Source organism: Pipistrellus kuhlii, unplaced genomic scaffold (assembly GCF_014108245.1).
Source record: "Pipistrellus kuhlii isolate mPipKuh1 unplaced genomic scaffold, mPipKuh1.p scaffold_m20_p_18, whole genome shotgun sequence".
Lineage (NCBI taxonomy): Eukaryota > Metazoa > Chordata > Mammalia > Chiroptera > Vespertilionidae > Pipistrellus > Pipistrellus kuhlii.
The window spans coordinates 1574284-1590919 of NW_023425493.1; the positions used below are offsets into that span (position 1 = coordinate 1574284).

The window sequence follows — 16636 nt, forward strand, 5'->3', positions numbered from 1 at the left end:
AAAACAAAAAAACTGTTCTGGTTCTCCATCCAAAACAGAAGAACATCAACTTCTGGGTTTGATATTTGACCCCTGGTGAGTAGATTTCTCCAAGTTTTTGATTACTTATCTAATAATTTTCAGGCTCTTTTCATTGGACTCTGTCTCCTCCAGGAAGGGCTCTTCGTTTGTTTCCTTCCCTTCAACTCCAGAGGCCAGATTCCTTCCTCAGGGAGAAAGTGAGCTCAGCTCCTGTTGCCATGGTGAAGCGTGTGTGTGAGTTAACATATACCTGGAATCCAGAGTTGTCAGGATAGGGAAACGTTGGCATATCACTTCATCTTCTCATTTCATTTCATTTCTGTGTTTTTATTCCTGAGGCAATTGGTTCTTCCGGGATTCAACACTTTCCCTGCCATCTGTGGGTTGTTAAACTGAAGCTTTCGTATTTTTTGCAGCGATTGTTGCCACTCTCCCCTGATTATTAATTCTTCAGCCTATAAGAAACCTATTTACGCTCCTATTCAGGCCAGTTCCAGTGGCAGTGCCTGGAGGATGTAGATTAGAACAATAGTTTCTCTGCATCTCAGCCTTCTTTACATCTCTGTCTTAGCCAGCCCCTGAAAACTCTTAGAGCTCTGAGGAGCCCTGTGAGTTGCACAGTGAGCTCTGTGTGTATGTCTACTCCCGAGTCCCGCAGAGAAAGTCCGGACAAAGCACACCGTTCCCCTTGTTAGCCGGCCGGCCAGCTCCTCCTTCCAGGCTGCGGGGGATGTGGTCCCAGAGGAAGCCTGTGTTTGGTTCCTTGCATCACCCAGGCGGGAGAAACCTCCCAACTGTCTGGGTCAGGCCCCTCGGGGTTGGCAGAAACCGCAGCGCTGTGCTTGGTAAACACGCTTTGGGGTCTGCCCTGTGCGTGGTGACCGCGGGCAGCGTTAGGCAAAGGCCTCCGTCCGCTGGACCTGCTCGCTGGGGTCAGCTGTGCAGACAGACACTCAGCGTTTCAACAGGGGATCCCTCTCCCCTCCTTTCTCACGCATCACAGTTGCCTAGGACACCTCCAATCTCTAGACGGGGTGCTCGTCACAAGCAGAGGAGCCAGGTGATCAGCGTGGAAGTGGGGACTCGGAGGTCTGTGAGGTGGCCAGGCCTGTGAGGACTGTGGCCTGATCCTGGCTGATGTGACGGACCCTGGAGGGTTCTGAGCAAAGGACTGATGAGAGCTGACAGGCATTTGGACCAGATCCCTCCGCCTCTCCCTGCATTGGCGGCAGGTGAGCGGGAAGGCAGGAAAAGCCAGCAGTAGGAAGCCGCTGAGATAACTAGGCCTGGACCAAGACGGCAGCCTAAATAAATCTGCCCTAACCCGATTGTCCAAAAGCCATTCGGGGCTTTGGCTAATTTTTGGTTAAAATTCCTCGCTGGGAACTTGGACGCTTGGCCTAAGTCCATCTGTCAATCACATTCAGGGTGACCGCCTTGCAGCCAGGCCTCGGGGCAGGTCTGGTTTGGGAAAATCCTTGAGAAACCTTATTTATTGGCTTTAAAGACAGGCTTTCCTTGCAGGGCTCCTCCCTGCGGAGAACCCTGGTCGGAATCACAGGGTAGATCAGGGTTGCCAGGCCACGCCACTTCCTGGAAGCGGGGGTCAGAGCGGCCAGCCCGGGCTCTGCCCTGTGTGGCGAGCTCCGGGGCCAGGGCTGCCATGCTGCTGCCCACAATGGCGGGAGACGCCTTTTGTTTGCTTCTTGTGTGAAAGGAGGCTTGTTTTGAGGCTTGGACCACAAATAATAATCCATTGTTCCCTATGATAATAACCCACCCTCTGCAGCAGAAAAAGTCTGCTTGGTGTAGTGTGGCTATCGGCTTATTTGGAATAGCCAAAAAAGTGCCCATTGTGTCCTGAGAATAAATATTTGGGAGGTGGTGGTGAGGGCTGGGAGTCCCAGGAAAGACGCAGGAAGGAGAACTTCTGACTGTGCCCCTCCGTCCCGGGACAGGGACTCTGCTGGTCCGTGACATTCTGAGGGTAACGGGCACTCCAGTACAGATTCTCCAAGTGATTTCTTAGAAAAATACCGCATTTTGAAGATGGGTGTTTTTAATCTTTTCTGAATTTGCTTGCCTGGTTTCTAATTTTAGGCCAAATAAGTTTTTTTCTAACCTTCATTGCTCCCATGAAAGTGTCTCTTTCTGAAGGAAAATTATTTTATTTTAGCAGCAATTCTTCATAATTCCTACAATTGCCTCTGATTATGGATCTTGGGCGGGGGGGCGGGGGGGAGCTATTTTTATATTCCAAGTGATAGGATTTTAAGTACTACCTGTTTCCCCGAAAATAAGATAGTGTCTTATATTAATTTTTGCTCCCAAAGATGCACTAGGTCTTATTTTCAGGGGATGTCTTATTTTTCCATGAAGAAGAATACGGTACACATTTATTGTTAAATGAAAATAAAGGACATGTATTACCTGTATACGGTACGGTAGTACGGTAGTTGTCAACACAAACCAGACAAACTGTGAATCCTACAGTATCAAGAGTTTACTCATTTATTCAATGACAATCATGTCATCATCTTCTGGAATATCATCATAACAATCCAATTCCTAAATTTGCTGGTGAATTTCTTGTGACTCCATTTCTTTCAGAATCAGTGGACCAAATCTCTCATGTTTAGCCTAGGGGGGCCTTATTTTTGGGGGGTTGCCTTATATTTCACTCAGAAGGAAACTGTAAGCAGGTCTTATTTTCAGAGGTTGTCTTATTTTCGGAGAAACACAGTATTTCCTGGGCTTAGGCTCATTGGCAAACTTGAACGGGTGAATTAGATGGGACCCAGTGTGGTTGACCACGTCCTGAGTGTGCAGGTGCCTAGCACACTGACTTCACCAGGGAAGGCCTGCTTCTGTGGTAGGTTAAATAAAAAAGCATGGCTTTAAATGATATGTCCTCTTACCAAGAATAGCTTTAATTGCTTTGGATATAGAAGATAAGCCCTGGCCGGGTAGCTCAGTGATTAGACGTAGGGGTGTCGAACTCAATCAGAGAAGGGGCCAAAATCTAAAATCCAGCCTAAATCGCGGGCCGAATGGTTTACTGAACAGTCATAAACTGTCATTGTGATGGAAACACAGCGGAGTGCAGTGATGACAGCGCGGTGCGGGCCACATTGCAAGGCCTGGAGGGACGGATTTGGCCCGCGGGCCTTGTGTTTGACACATGTGGATTAGAGCATCATTCTGATATGCCAAGATTGCAGGTTTCATCCCCAGTCAGGGTACATATAAGAAGCAACCAATGAATACATAAATAAATACAACAACAAAGCAATGTTTCTCTCTTCCTTTTTCTCTAGTTCCCTTCCCCTTTCGCTTCCTTTCTCTCTCAAATAAAAACAAAAAAAAGGAAGATGAGAAAAGTTCAGTGTGCTAGCAACTACAATGTAACACGTGAGTGTGAGAACACTTTGGAGAAGAAAAGCTACCCTGGCTGATGTGGCTCAGTTGGTTAGAGCATCATGCTGTGCACCAAAGGCCATAGGTTCAATTCTTCAGTCAGAGCATGTGAAGGAGACAACTGGTCAATGTTTCTCTCTCCCTCTCCTTTCCTCTCTCTCTAGAATTAATGAAAATCATACCCACAGATGAGGATTTTTTAAAAAATTAAAGAAGTAAAACTATGGCTTCCACATCTTTAAAATAAGACCATCAGAACCCAGCCCTCATGGCTCAGTGGTTTAGTGCCAACTGCCGATCTGTGAACCAGGCAATCACAGTCCCAATCAGGGCACAGGCCTGAGTTGTGGGCTAGATCCCCAGTAGGGGGTGTGCAGGAGGCAGCTGATCAATGACTCCCTCTAATCATTGATGTTTCTCTCTCCTCCTTTCCTCTCTTAAATCAATAAAAACATATTTAAAAAACAAAATAAAATCAGGCTATCAGAGAAGCAGCCAAGATGTCCTTCAGCAAGTGAATGGATAAACTATAGTAGTACTAAAAACATCTTGTTACTAAAAAATAAAATTATCCCAGACCATCAGCAATTTATCCTGTTTGTAGGAAGTATCTTGCTATAGAATATTTTTGCCAGATTTATATAGATGGCAGCAAATTACTATGTGTGTGTGTGTGTTTGTGTGTGTGTGTGGCCTTTGGTGCACAGCATGAAATTCATGCACATTATAAGGGGATTAATTAGAGGAAATATTTTAATATTGCTCTGCCCTTTTTCTATAATAGAAGTGTCAGAGATGAAAGAAAATTAATAAAATGTATATGAAAATCTTCTGTCAGAGTCTGGGGAGCACCACGAAACTCAAAGTCAAGTCCCTGCCCAGCTACATGTGCCTCAAAATCATGTGAGACCCAGACCTGGCTGCCCCTCTCCCCCCACCCCCCAATTGGGCTAGATTCAGACCCAGCTGGTCCCACCCTGGGAAACCCTGCCAAGTGGGAGGAGTGTCCTCAGGCCCCCTGGCCTGGAGCCAGGGCGGGGGGCAAGGCCTGAGGTCCCCTGTCAAGCCCCATTGGGGCGGAGGGGTGGGAGGGAAGGGAGGACAGCCTCAGGTCCCTGCTGATTGCTCGTTAAGGCTCGTTAGGGGGACTTGGCCTCTGCTGTGGGTGCAGTCATCTTGTGTTATGGAAACCCCTGCTTCCAGTCTGGGTGCCATGGAGTGATGGTCAATTTGCATATTCCCTCTTTATTGTATAGGATATATATATGTGTGTGTGTGTGTGTGTGTGTGTAGTAATTTTCTTGTATCTTTGTCATCTTCTCTGATAAATATGCACTGTGGTATTCATGCTAAATCCTACTCTTTTTCTTTTAATTGTCATTTATAGCTTTTAGAGAAAAAGACACAGAGGATGGGAGAGAGAAAGAGAAAGAGAGAGGGATTTGTTGTTCTACTTATTTACACACTCACTGGTTGATTCTTTTTTTTTTTTTAAATATATTTAAATTGATTTTTTATTTAATCAATATATTTTTATTGATTTTTCACAGAGAGGAAGGGAGAGGGATAGAGAGCTAGAAACATCGATGAGAGAGAAACATCAATCAGCTGCTTCCTGCACGCCCCCCACTGGGGATGTGCCCGCAACCAAGGTACATGCCCTTGACCAGAATCGAACCTAGGACCCTTCAGTCCACAGGCCGACGCTCTATCCACTGAGCTACACCGGTTTTGGCTCACTCGTTGATTCTTAACTTTGGCTCTAACCAACTGAACTCCCCAGCCAGGGCCAGGAAATCCTGCTCCTAATCCTTCCTGTTTCCCTCTCTCCAGTGACTGCTGGCGTGTCAGCCCTGGAGGTGTACACCCCGAAAGAAATCTACGTGGCAAACGGGACACAAGGGAAGCTGCCGTGCAAGTTCAAGTCTTCGAACACCACCAGCAGGCTGACCACCATCTCCTGGAGCTTCCAGCCGGAGGGATCCCACACCACCGTGTCGGTAGGAGCGCCTGCCTGCTCTTGGCTAGTCCTGCCTCAGGGGGTCCCCGCCACTGCAGGGCGTTCAGTGAGCCCTTCTTCTGACCCATCTCTCCCAACCGAGCGAGGCTGCCGTCTGGTATAGACCTCAGGGCGCCGCTCTTGCTTCCGACTCTCCAGGAAAGAACCAGTTCAGTTTCTCTTAAATGCAGCTTGTTTTCTCATGTTTGTATGTCACAGTCACCTGCCAGCCCTCCCGTCTCCACCATCACTTCTCGTTTTGAAATGTATCTTTTCCACAGAGCAGCCCCTGATTTACCTTGTTGACTCTAATCACAATTCATCCTGCATCCGTTCAGCTGCCATTTGCTTCACTTTTATTTGTATTTCTTTTAAGTATTTCTACACACACACACACACGCACACACACACACATACACATGTGTGCGCGCACACTCACACACACATGCACACGCGCACACACACGTCCATCTGTTCCAGTGACAGTCTGTGGGAGCTCTCTGTGCAGCCAGTCTGTGAGATCTTCAGAAATGAGGCATAGCAGCCTGTGCCCTCACCCCAGAAACAAGCAGGAGTAAGACTGTCGATGAGTCACCTGAGGAGGTGGCAGGACAGAAGCGCAGGGCCGTGGGGTTGAAAGGAAGGTTAGTCACGAGCCAGAGGAGTGCTGGCAGGCTGGGTGCTTATTACCCAGGGCCCGCCGCCCGCCTCTCGCCTGCGGAGTGGAGGCTGGAGACCGTGCACAGGCGGGTTAGGAGGAGAGCCTGGGGTGAAGACCGTCCATCTCCAGCCAGCGAGTCACAGGCTGAGCCTCACTCCTCTGTGACTCTGCGGGCCGTTCTCAGCTGTGACCCCGAGGAAATGGCCCGGGTCTCCCTTTGTGTATAAACTGTGCGGGGTTGTCCCCGTAGCACCGGATGTCGAGAGGAGGAGAGAAGACACACAAGTGTGTTTTTCAACAGGAACAGGTCGGAACCCCTTGGTTTCCAGATCCCTGACTGCTTAGATCCCGTGCCATGTGCAGCGGGACGTGTTTCTTTCCTGTGACGTCTCAGTGAAGAGCCGCTCAGCACGCCGTGCAGCGTTGAGAACTCGTGCCTTCGGGAAGAGCTCACGTGTCCTTTTTCTCTAATTGCAGTTTTTCCACTACTCCCAAGGGCAAGTGTACATCGGGGACTACCCGCCATTCAAGGACAGGATCACCTGGGCTGGAGACCTCGACAAGAAAGACGCATCGATCAACATAGAAAACATACAATTTATCCATAACGGCACCTACATCTGTGACGTCAAAAACCCGCCCGACATCGTCGTGTACCCGGGATACATCCGCCTCTATGTGGTAGAGAAAGGTACCTCTGGGCACTCGGGCAGCAATGACGCAGTCCCCTTTGTCGCGTGTTGAGTGACAGATGAGAGTTACATTGCGGGGTGTGTGTGCCAGGAGCACCCAGCCATTGGCTGTGTGCCCTGTTCCTGGGAGCCTGAGGGTGGGCACTGCTGCCCACATGTGGGGTGAGCAGCTGGCATGTGCCCATCTGCCGTCCGAAGCCTCCTGGCCCGGTTTCAGGATACTTTCTCACGTGAATTGGAAGTAAGACCAGATTCACGACAGTCGATGGGCTGAGCCGGGGAAAGGAGGAGGTTAATACTGTTTCAGTATTCTCCGAGGGAAAGTGTTAGCATTCGTAAAAACAATACCTCGGTTTCTTCCACTTTTGGAGAAGCAGCAGGAAATGCAGGTTCTGGTGTCTCCTTCTGAGACGACGTCTGCTTTGTTGGTGTAGATGGAGGGGAAGCCACAGCTCAGTTCTGCTTGGATCTTAGCGCATTGAGAGGGATGGTGTGGGCAGAAATGCTGAGTTCTGCGTCTCTTTTTCTATCAGCTGCTCTTTACCTGTCATTACTTAGATACTGGATCTCATAATCTGGATAATAACAGAGGGTATGATAACTTGCCTCTTAGTTGAATAACATTCCTTTCCTTCTCTTTGTACAATGGACCTTAACACTGTTTTCTTCTTTCTCTCCAGAGGCGTTGCCCATGTTTCCGGTGTGGGTGGTGGTGGGGATAGTGACGGCTGTGGTTGTGGGTCTCACCCTCCTCATCAGCATGATCCTGGCTGTCCTCTACAGAAGGAGAAGCTCGAAGCCGGAGTACACCGGGTGAGAAACTGCTTCTGGGGAGGGCAGAGGGAAGGGACCGGGGTTTACAAAAACGTCTGCATTTTTTATGGAGAAAAGAATTGTGAAGAGTTAGCTACTGTTTGCTTAGGTGCTCTGAAACAGTGGCCTGCTGGTCAGTGTGGGATTTGATGCGAATCCCTGTTTCCCAGTTTCTTCCCCAGATTTGGTGCAGCCAGTGGCTCCGCAGTCTGGGCTCTGTTTCAGTGCCAGCCACTCTGCCGTGGCATTATTAAGCCACAGACATCACTTACCCAGTTTCGGAGTTAAATGTCATCTCTTGGCAATAATCTCATAAGGAGCTTCTTTTCAGTTAGGCAGCTATAAATGAATCAAGAAGAGTTGTGCTAATAAACGACCCCCCCACCCCATGGGATGGCACAGGGCTTCTCTTTTTTATAGTTTTGCTGGCAAGTGAATGGCTTTGGTCTTTCTTGAATGTATGGCTGGACTCATCGCAATGGAGATAATAAGGGTTGAAACCCAACATATACCGGCAGTAAAGAAACGTAGATCTTTTTGTTTATGTCTTCTCAAAGAGAACACTCTTGAACTTGGGGAGTGAGTCTAATTGCAGGACCTTCTCTTCTCCCCACGCCAGCTGGAAAGCTAACCCACATAAGCTAAGTAGGACTCACGTGGTAAGAGAGTGGAGGCCGATTGCTAACACGAGTTTGGCACAGGTGCATGGGCTAACCACAGCCACCCAGAGGGCCTGTGCTCTGAGGCTTGCACACCCAACTGCCTGCCTGGTGGATGCTGGGAACCTTCTCTCTCTCTCTCTCTCTCTCTCTCTCTCTCTCTCTCTCTCTCTCTCTCTCTGGGCTCTGAGGTTCTAGTTTTTAGGAGGAGTGCTATGTTTTAATGAGCTTGAGTGTTCAAATTCAGATTTTACGTGCTTGGAATGCCTCTGTTCTGCTGACCTGTATCTACCCTCTTGCATGGTGAGTGGTTTTCGGTGACATATATCTGGAGTGTTGGTTTTCAACATGAGACTAATCCAGAGTGGTGACATGCCGGACTCTGTCGTTCTTGCTCTTGGGTTAATAAAGGGGTGGAGCGTGTGCCTTAGAATCCTGCATGGCATCGTGAATGCTGCTGTTCTTCTCACTTAGGTTCCCCTCCCCTGCCTTTCCACCTCGTGTGCCGGGATAGAGCCTGCTTATCCTCCACTTGTTCAGAAAAGCCGACCCTGGGACTGTCACAGGGCTGGCTCTCCTACTCCCACTAGACACATGGTAACTAATCCCATTGCCCGTTGCTGTTAATACTCATGTGTGTGTTTGGCCCATCTCCCTTGGTGGCAACTAACCAGCTAGCTCTGAGCTAACCCAGCAGCTGTTATGATTTGTCCACCGATATGTCCTATGTCTGTTTTAGAAACATACTGAGCACACCATCCCAGTGAGATGGGGTTGTCAGGTTACATGGAGGCTTGAGATCATCGGAAAATACACGTTCTTCATGTAAAATGCATGTGTGTGTGTGTGTGTGTGTGTGCGCGTGTTTCAGGTTTTTTTATATGTGATTTTATAATATTATTAATGATTGGGACACTCTTTGTGTTAGAATAGTCAAACCATTTTGGTTTGGGTCATAAAACCTCCTGTTTCAGAGATGCACAGTAGAGAATTCATTGGATGCTTTAGTCTTAAAAGTAACACTTAAAATGGGATCCTCCCAAAAATTCCTCTAAGATTTAGAAAACACATCATAAAGGATTTAAGTTCTGCCAGTGACCCATCCCATTAGGAAATCTCTAATGAGTTAGCTCCCAGCACTCACTTTCCCTAATTTATTTATGAGATCCGCTTGCTAAGGATCCTCTGCCTGGAAGGGCTCAGCTGTGTGATGGGCATTCCACGGCTTCCTGTCGTTCACAGAGCCCTGGGTCTTCTTTAGTTTGGCCATTGTCTTGGTGGGGAAACAAAATATGGGAACCAGGAGTGGAAGGAATGAGACAAACCAAGACTCTGAGCCTGTAATTTTTGAAATGCATTCAGAAGAGGTTTGCCTTTGCTGCTCACGAAAAGCGAATTGCCTTTAGGAAGTATAGCTGCTCCCTTAAATCTTTATCCCAAAGGAGGGCTGATGGCAGAGGGCAAAGGCGAGGGGCCAAGCATACACAGCAAGGATCCATCCAGCTGATGTCGCTCTTGCAAACAGGCCGCGGGCTCCCACTCCCCGGTGGGAGCTTCACAGATGTGGAAGCACAGCATCAGGGAGACAGTTTCTATACATGTGATTCTTTGGATACCATCGTTGTGTTGTTCTGTTCATATTCACCTGCTGCCGCTTTGTCTTGCCATCGCTTGCATTTCTGTATTTTGGTTTCCATTTGTTTTAAAACATTTTTTTTTACGTTTGTTCTCCAAATTGCCATCTTATCAGCTGCAGCACCTCAGAAAGTGTGTCACCGGTTAAGCAGGCTCCACGGAAGTTCCCCTCCGCCACAGAGGGCCTAGTAAAGAGCCTGCCTTCTGGATCTCACCAGGTAACACTGGCTGCCCGGGCTGTGCAGGTGGCACTGCCACCACCCTGGGGCGGGAGGGAGTGCTGAGCCGCGACCCAGGGAGAGATTGGCAGCCAGACAGACAGACAGACAGACAGATGGAGACGGAGAGAGAGAAAGGAGTTCAGGAATCGGACCTGAGCGAAGGTTCCCACCAAAGCACCATAACAGACTGTGCCCTTGGGATGTGGCTCCCATGGCCAACGTAGAGTCAGGAGGTGGCTTTGTCAGCCATGAAAGGTTCCTTATTGCTCAGAGAACTAAAGCCAGTGAATTGAATTCCACTCTGAGGTGCTTTAAAAGACAAGGAATTAGCAGAGGACATTGATCTTGATATTGATAATAGCAGAAAAATCGTTTTGCATGGATTCTTTAGAAGTTGTAGGTCGGCCCGTAGCTGAATAATGGGTTGGCCCCTGAACAAGCAGAGGCTTACCCTGCTCCTTGTAGGGAGTACCGAGAAACATAACTTTGTTGGAACCTGCACAGCACCCAGCGCTGTGGCTGGTGGCAGGCCATGCTATAATAACTGTGATTGTGGCAGAGATCCCAAGCAGCCCGATTGGAATCTCAAAGGAAAGGGGAGAGAAAAAAACGTTGAAGAAGTCATAGCCAAACACTCTCCATCTTTCAGCCACTTCTTCTTGTATTTATCTTCATATTGTATTTCTATTTCTAGAGTTTGCCGTTTTAGATACTATTCATTGACTCCAAATCATGGAAATGAGAATCGAGTTCTTTCTTCCCCGTAGCCCTTCCTCCCAACATGCATATATCTACGGTATGCACGCTTGCCTTGTCCCAGGATGCTTATCTCATTATATTGAGGTAGATGTTTTTCAGTGTGACATGTACTGTTGTTTTCACCATTGTACCACATATATTTGTTTCACGTACAATTGTCCTATTTTTATGGAGCTAATATGTGCCTTTTTTAATTTGTTCAGTCTTCCAAGTACCTATCCGCATCTATCTCAAAGCTCTCCCCTAAAAACCCTTGGGAACATCCATCCACTCACACACATGCTCCTGTGGTTTCATTTTCTTCCTGGAGACGGGCCTGTGCGCACCGCTGGCTCTGTGTGCTTCGGGCTGCCGGCCGCAGTCCTCCTGGGCCCCCCTCCCAAGGAATTTCCTGGCCCCTCTCCTTTGGGACCGCGTGCCTTCACCTGCTTTGTTTGTTCCCATGTTGTGGTGGAGCATTTCCTCCATAACTGCTTGAGAAAGGGAGATAAAGATTCTGAGGCAGCGCAATAACCTCCAAAATGTCCACGTCCTTGCCCTGGGGCCTGTGGGGTGTATGACCTCACCGGTCTGAAGGGCCTTGCAGCTGAGTTAAGGATCTTGCGATGGGGAGATTTTCCTGAGTGATCTGTGTGGGCCAAGGTGACCACAGGGAGGCCGCAGGGTCAGATCCAGTGCGATTTGAAGAGGTTATGCTGTTGGCTTTGACAATGGAGGCTGGGCCAAGAGCCAAGGAATGCAGGCAGCTCCCATCTGCTGGGAGGGGAAGGAGACAGGTCTTCCCTGAAGCTCTGGCGGCGGGATCGCAGCCCTGATGACCTTGATCACACGCAGCCCCAGGTCAGCCCTCTGACGTCCAGCACTGGGAGCTGATGCATCTGTTTGCAGCAGGTGTAACGTGGTTTCTCCTGCCTTGAGCTTGAGTGAGGATCTGGTTGCGTCGATTCCAGGTGGGAAGTCACTCCCCTTCTGCCTTTGGCTGACTTTTCCGCTTCTAGTTCTGATTTCTGCCTCTTCTCGGCCCCTTTCTCAGAATGGCTTTTATTCCTCATGGTCTGGAACTGCACAGAATTGTGGGTCTTTTTTAATCATTGTGCTGGCTATTCAGTGGGTTCTTTTAACCCGAAAACTATGTCCTTCGGTTTTAGGATATTTTCTCCCATTATTCTCTGGAAATTTTCCTCCTTCCTTTTTCTCTCTTTTGGAAATTCCTGTTAAGAATTGGACCATGTCCTACCTCAGTTCTTTAGTTTTGTTTTGTTTGGTTTTTTTCCCTTTTTTCTGTTTTGCTTTTTTTGTCTTTCTAGAAAATGTCTCTAACTTTACCCTCCAGCTTTTGTTGAGCATTTAATATCTGCTATCTTTTTAAAATATCTGCAAGAGCTACTTTTGGGGACGGCAAAAATAAATCTGGATGTTTATTTGTGGGGGGAAGGGGATAGAAAAGAAAGCAGCCCCGGCCCCCGCCCTCCTCGGTGGCAGCTCCCTGTTCCGTAGGGTTAAGGAAGATTTGGGGGAAATAAAAGTTGTTGGAAACCCAGGTGTAGTTGCTTTACGTGCTGTGGCGGTAGAAGCGTGGAGTGCGTGTGCAGGCCCCGCACACCCTCTGCCTGGCCTCAGCCCGTGTCCGGGACCCTGGGCCCGGAGAGCGCCACCTTCCTTCCTCCTCTGGAGCCCCAGGCAGGAAGAGCCACACACCCGCATGCTGGCTACGGGTGGCGGGTGGCGAGCTGCATCTGTGGCGTCCTAAATGCCATCTCAAGAGCTGTTTCTTATTCTCTGCTTATAATGCCTGCATTTGTTTTCATGGATGCATTTCTTATCTCTTTGAGTATATAATTTTCTCGTGTTTTGCAAGCTCTATTTTTTAAAGCTTGCTTCTGATACTGACTTGGCTCTGTTTCTGTTGAATTCCCCTTTTCTCTTACAATTTCTCGGTCTCATGTCAGAAGCTTCCTGAAATGCCCAGCGGTCCTGGGTTCTCCACCCAGACCCGCGGCCGCAGATCTGAGCTGGGCTCTGGGCCGGGGCTTCGCGGTTTAAAGGGCTGGCTGGCTGCGTGGGGCCTCCACGGTCAGTGCCGAAGGTCCTTTCTCTGGAGTTGGTTGGTGTCTCCACAGGGAGGTGAGCAGAGGGGAGAGGCTCACTGTTCAGGTCATGAACTTGCCCGCCGCAGCCTGTGTTCTGGGCCGACCCCTCCCCCTGCCGGTCCGTGGCCCCTGAGTCAGGACTGGCTCACCTCCCAGCGCCGCTCCCTGCCCGCCCAGGCCTGCCTCTGGCGCCTTCTGGAGGGCGGTGAGAAGTGGTTCAGCCCCGTGTCAATTCCTTGTCTCTCTTCAGCATTTGTCATGGACACCAGAGCGGAATAGAAAGGATTCGTAGCCATTTTTACGGCGTGTCTCATGTATAAGCTCCTTCTCCCACGAGCACACCCCAAACTCCTGTGGGTCTTTATGAATTACGGTGGGGTTGTTCTCTGGGAAGTTACGTACCAGTTTCAGGGTGACTGCAAGGAGGGGTCAGTTACTCGCAAGAGAACGCTTTGTTTTCCTTCTGGTCCTTGTTCTGTTGCCCCTGGAACAACGCTGGGTCAGGGCTCCGACACTGCACAGTGGGAAACCTGCATACAACTTTGACTCCTCCAAACTTAACTGCTCCCAATCTGCTGTCTGTGACTGGGCGTGCCTTATGGCGGTAAATGCAAAAGGCCAGCATCCACACATGCTCCATGCCTTCGTGCCATACCTTTTCCTTAAAATGTTTCAATATTTCTAGGCTACTCCATTCCTCTGTGTGGTTTTCCAAAGGGACACAAATCTCCAAAAACACTTTCTAGGATATTATTAAGAAAAATGTTTATATAAGTGGACCCATGCAGTACAAACCCGACACGTTCAAGGGTCAGCTGTGGTAGAAAATAGGTTGTGTGTTTTTCAACTTCTTTTCCCTTTGGGCTTACATGTAACTTGCAGCTTCCTGCCATGGATGTAGAGAGTCTCTGACTCAGTATTAACAATGTGATGTGATATTACCTACGACAGATATGAGAGCATCACTTACCAGAGAGAGAGACAGAGACAGAGAGACAGAGAGAGAGAGAGAGGGAGAGATCTGTCTGTTGTTGCACTTATTGATGCAGTCATTGGTTGCTTCTTGTGTGTGCCCTGACCAGGGATTGAACCCAAAACCTTAATGTCATCAGGACGATGCTCTTCCTGGCCAGGGCAAGGATGTTTATTTTAAACTACACGCTTTTAGCTGCTGAGCGTATTAGTTAAAAGTTGAAAGCTTAAGTACAATGTCAGACTTCTCCAGGAGACTGTCCCTGGCTCGCAGGCAGTTGGCTTTGGGCTCTATTGAACGCGTCTTCTGAAACAGGCCTCTTCTGCTTTTCTTGTTGCTGTTTATAATTTTAGAATCTCTGGGACTCTGAGGTCAGGATGTGCAGCCACTTGTCAGATGTTTGAACCCCTGGCCTCACCCCCACGAGTCAGAAGACACCCCCCTGCCTCAGGCAGCCCCCCTCCCTAGCTCTCCTGCTGGGACCCGACAGCTCTCATCTCCTACCTCAGACATCTAGGGTTTCTTGTCTATAGATATCAAAGAAGCAATATTTTTATTAATATGATAGAATGAGACTAAAAGAATCATACTTTAAGATGCTATGTGGAAGAATATTGAAATGGAATACTAGTCAGCCATAAAAATAAAGGAAATCTTACCCCTTGAGACACCATGGATGGATCTGAAGAGTATTATGTTAAGTGAAATGAGTCAAAAGCCATATAATTTCACTTATATGTAGAATCTCATGAACAAAATAAATGAACAAATTAGAAATAAACTCATAGATACAGAGATTCACTGACAGCTGTCAGGGGGGCGGGAGAGGGTGAAAAACCACAAAAAAACTCATAGACAGACAACAGTGGGGTGATTCCCAGAGGAAGGGGAGGTTGGGAGGAGGTAGGAGAGGGTAAAGGGGGTCTAAATGGTGATAGAAGGAAACTTGGGGTGATAAACACACAGTATACAGATGATGTGTTATAGGATTGTACCCCTGGAACCTATATTATTATATTAACCAGTGTCACCCCAATAGATTCAATTTAAAAACCCTAAAAATGCTCACACACAAAAAAAGAAAATTTGAAAATTGTAAGTGCCTATTTGCATGAAGTGACCAGTTCAGATGGTGTCTGTGGGTTAGTTTCTTAGCTGCATCCTGACTCCAAGGGGTCTCGGGTTCGAGGAAGTGCCCATCTTAGTCCCGAAGACTGTGATCCCAATACGAGGGTTGAGGAATTGTGTGACAGGTCTTTTAAGAGGGATAATTCTTGAGAAGGAGTGTTGCATAATTATAGACGTTCCCAAATGGACACAAAAGTAGACAGAGTAGTGTACCTGCTCTCGTGTACCAGCTTTCACAGTGGCCACCAGTCTGTGTTAAAGTCGCTCTGGGATGTGGGTTCCCGGGAAGCCTTCCTGAGACATTCTAAGGAGGGAGCTCTGCCCTGGGATTGCCGCTGTCACCTCAGTCACCGCTTCTGCCTCCACCGGGAGTTCCAGACCTAACGCAACCTCTCTCCGCCAGGGCCCAGTCATATACGCGCAGCTAGACCACTCCGGCGGACATCACAGCGACAAGATCAACAAGTCAGAGTCTGTGGTGTACGCGGACATCCGGAAAAATTAAGAGAAGACCCAGATCATATCCTAAGTGAGAAACAAACTCAAACGGACTCCTGTGCAGCAGTGTGGCCCACGGCACGTGGCCCGGACACGGACAGGCCGGAGAGGAGGCGCTGTAAAGGATATGTATAAATCTTCTATTTAATCTCGGACGGGAGGAGCAGTGGTGCATGAAGAAAAGATGATATGATTCCACATATATGTACATTGTCTCGCTGTTTGTTGTTTTGTGTTTTACTTTTTTGCATCCGTGGTCATTTACAGTTGGGGAAATTCAGCAACATTCCTGTCACCATCATTTGGATATGGTGTGCCTTAATGGTGATGTAGCGATCTCTTAGTATCCCAGCAGACTTGGCCTTTTTGTCTAAGGGCTTAACCAGTCTTAGCATTTATTGTAGTTGGAGGTGAAGATACTGTGCGGGAGACATAGCCAGGGTGGCCTGTCCCCACTGTCTGTTCCGGCTGTTTGGTTGTAGTTTTTAGGAAACACCCGTTAGCTATGCCACTTGAAAACAATTTGAGAATTGTTTGTCGATGTTTTTTTCTCTCTAAAGCAGGGGTGGGGAACCTTTTTCCTGCCAAGGGCCACTTGGATGTTTATAGTATCATTCTTGAGCCAGACAGAATTATAAACTTAAAAATCAGTCTGCTGTATTTGGTCAAACATTTAATTCACTCACCCCGATGCCTATTGCAAGCTTACACGGCCCTTGGGTTGAAGGTTCCCCACCCCTGCTCTGAAGCAAAGGGCATTTTTGCTTCCTCAGTTGTCACACGGACATTAAGGTTACACCCTTTCCTGTCATCTTGTTCATCACAGCAGGATCAGCAGGGGTAGCTGCTGGGCCAGTCTTCCTCGGTCCCTCAGGCCAGAGCCCTGTGCATGGAACTGAAATAGGAGCTGGCGGCCTGGGGCGGAGCTGGCGGCCTGGGGCAGGGAGCTCAGGTGTCAGTTACCTCCTGTGCTGCTGGAATCCAGCCGGAGTTCACTTCCTTGCAGGTGGGCAGGAATGGGGTACATGGAACCTCCGCTCTCGAACTTAACTCGTCCCAGAAAACTGTCC

General features: G+C 48.4%; 1 protein-coding gene across 1 annotated transcript in view; it reads left to right on the forward strand.

The window, feature by feature from the left end:
• Nucleotides 1–15770, forward strand: part of MPZL1 (myelin protein zero like 1) — a 29740-nt gene extending 13970 nt beyond the window's left edge. Inside the window, exons 2-6 of the mRNA XM_036442934.2 lie at nucleotides 5272–5438; nucleotides 6576–6789; nucleotides 7471–7603; nucleotides 10013–10115; nucleotides 15472–15770. Coding sequence (XP_036298827.1) covers nucleotides 5272–5438; nucleotides 6576–6789; nucleotides 7471–7603; nucleotides 10013–10115; nucleotides 15472–15573 — 719 coding nt within the window. The 3' untranslated portion in view covers nucleotides 15574–15770. The remainder of the gene's footprint in view (nucleotides 1–5271; nucleotides 5439–6575; nucleotides 6790–7470; nucleotides 7604–10012; nucleotides 10116–15471) is intronic.
• The last annotated feature ends 866 nt before the right edge of the window (nucleotides 15771–16636 follow it).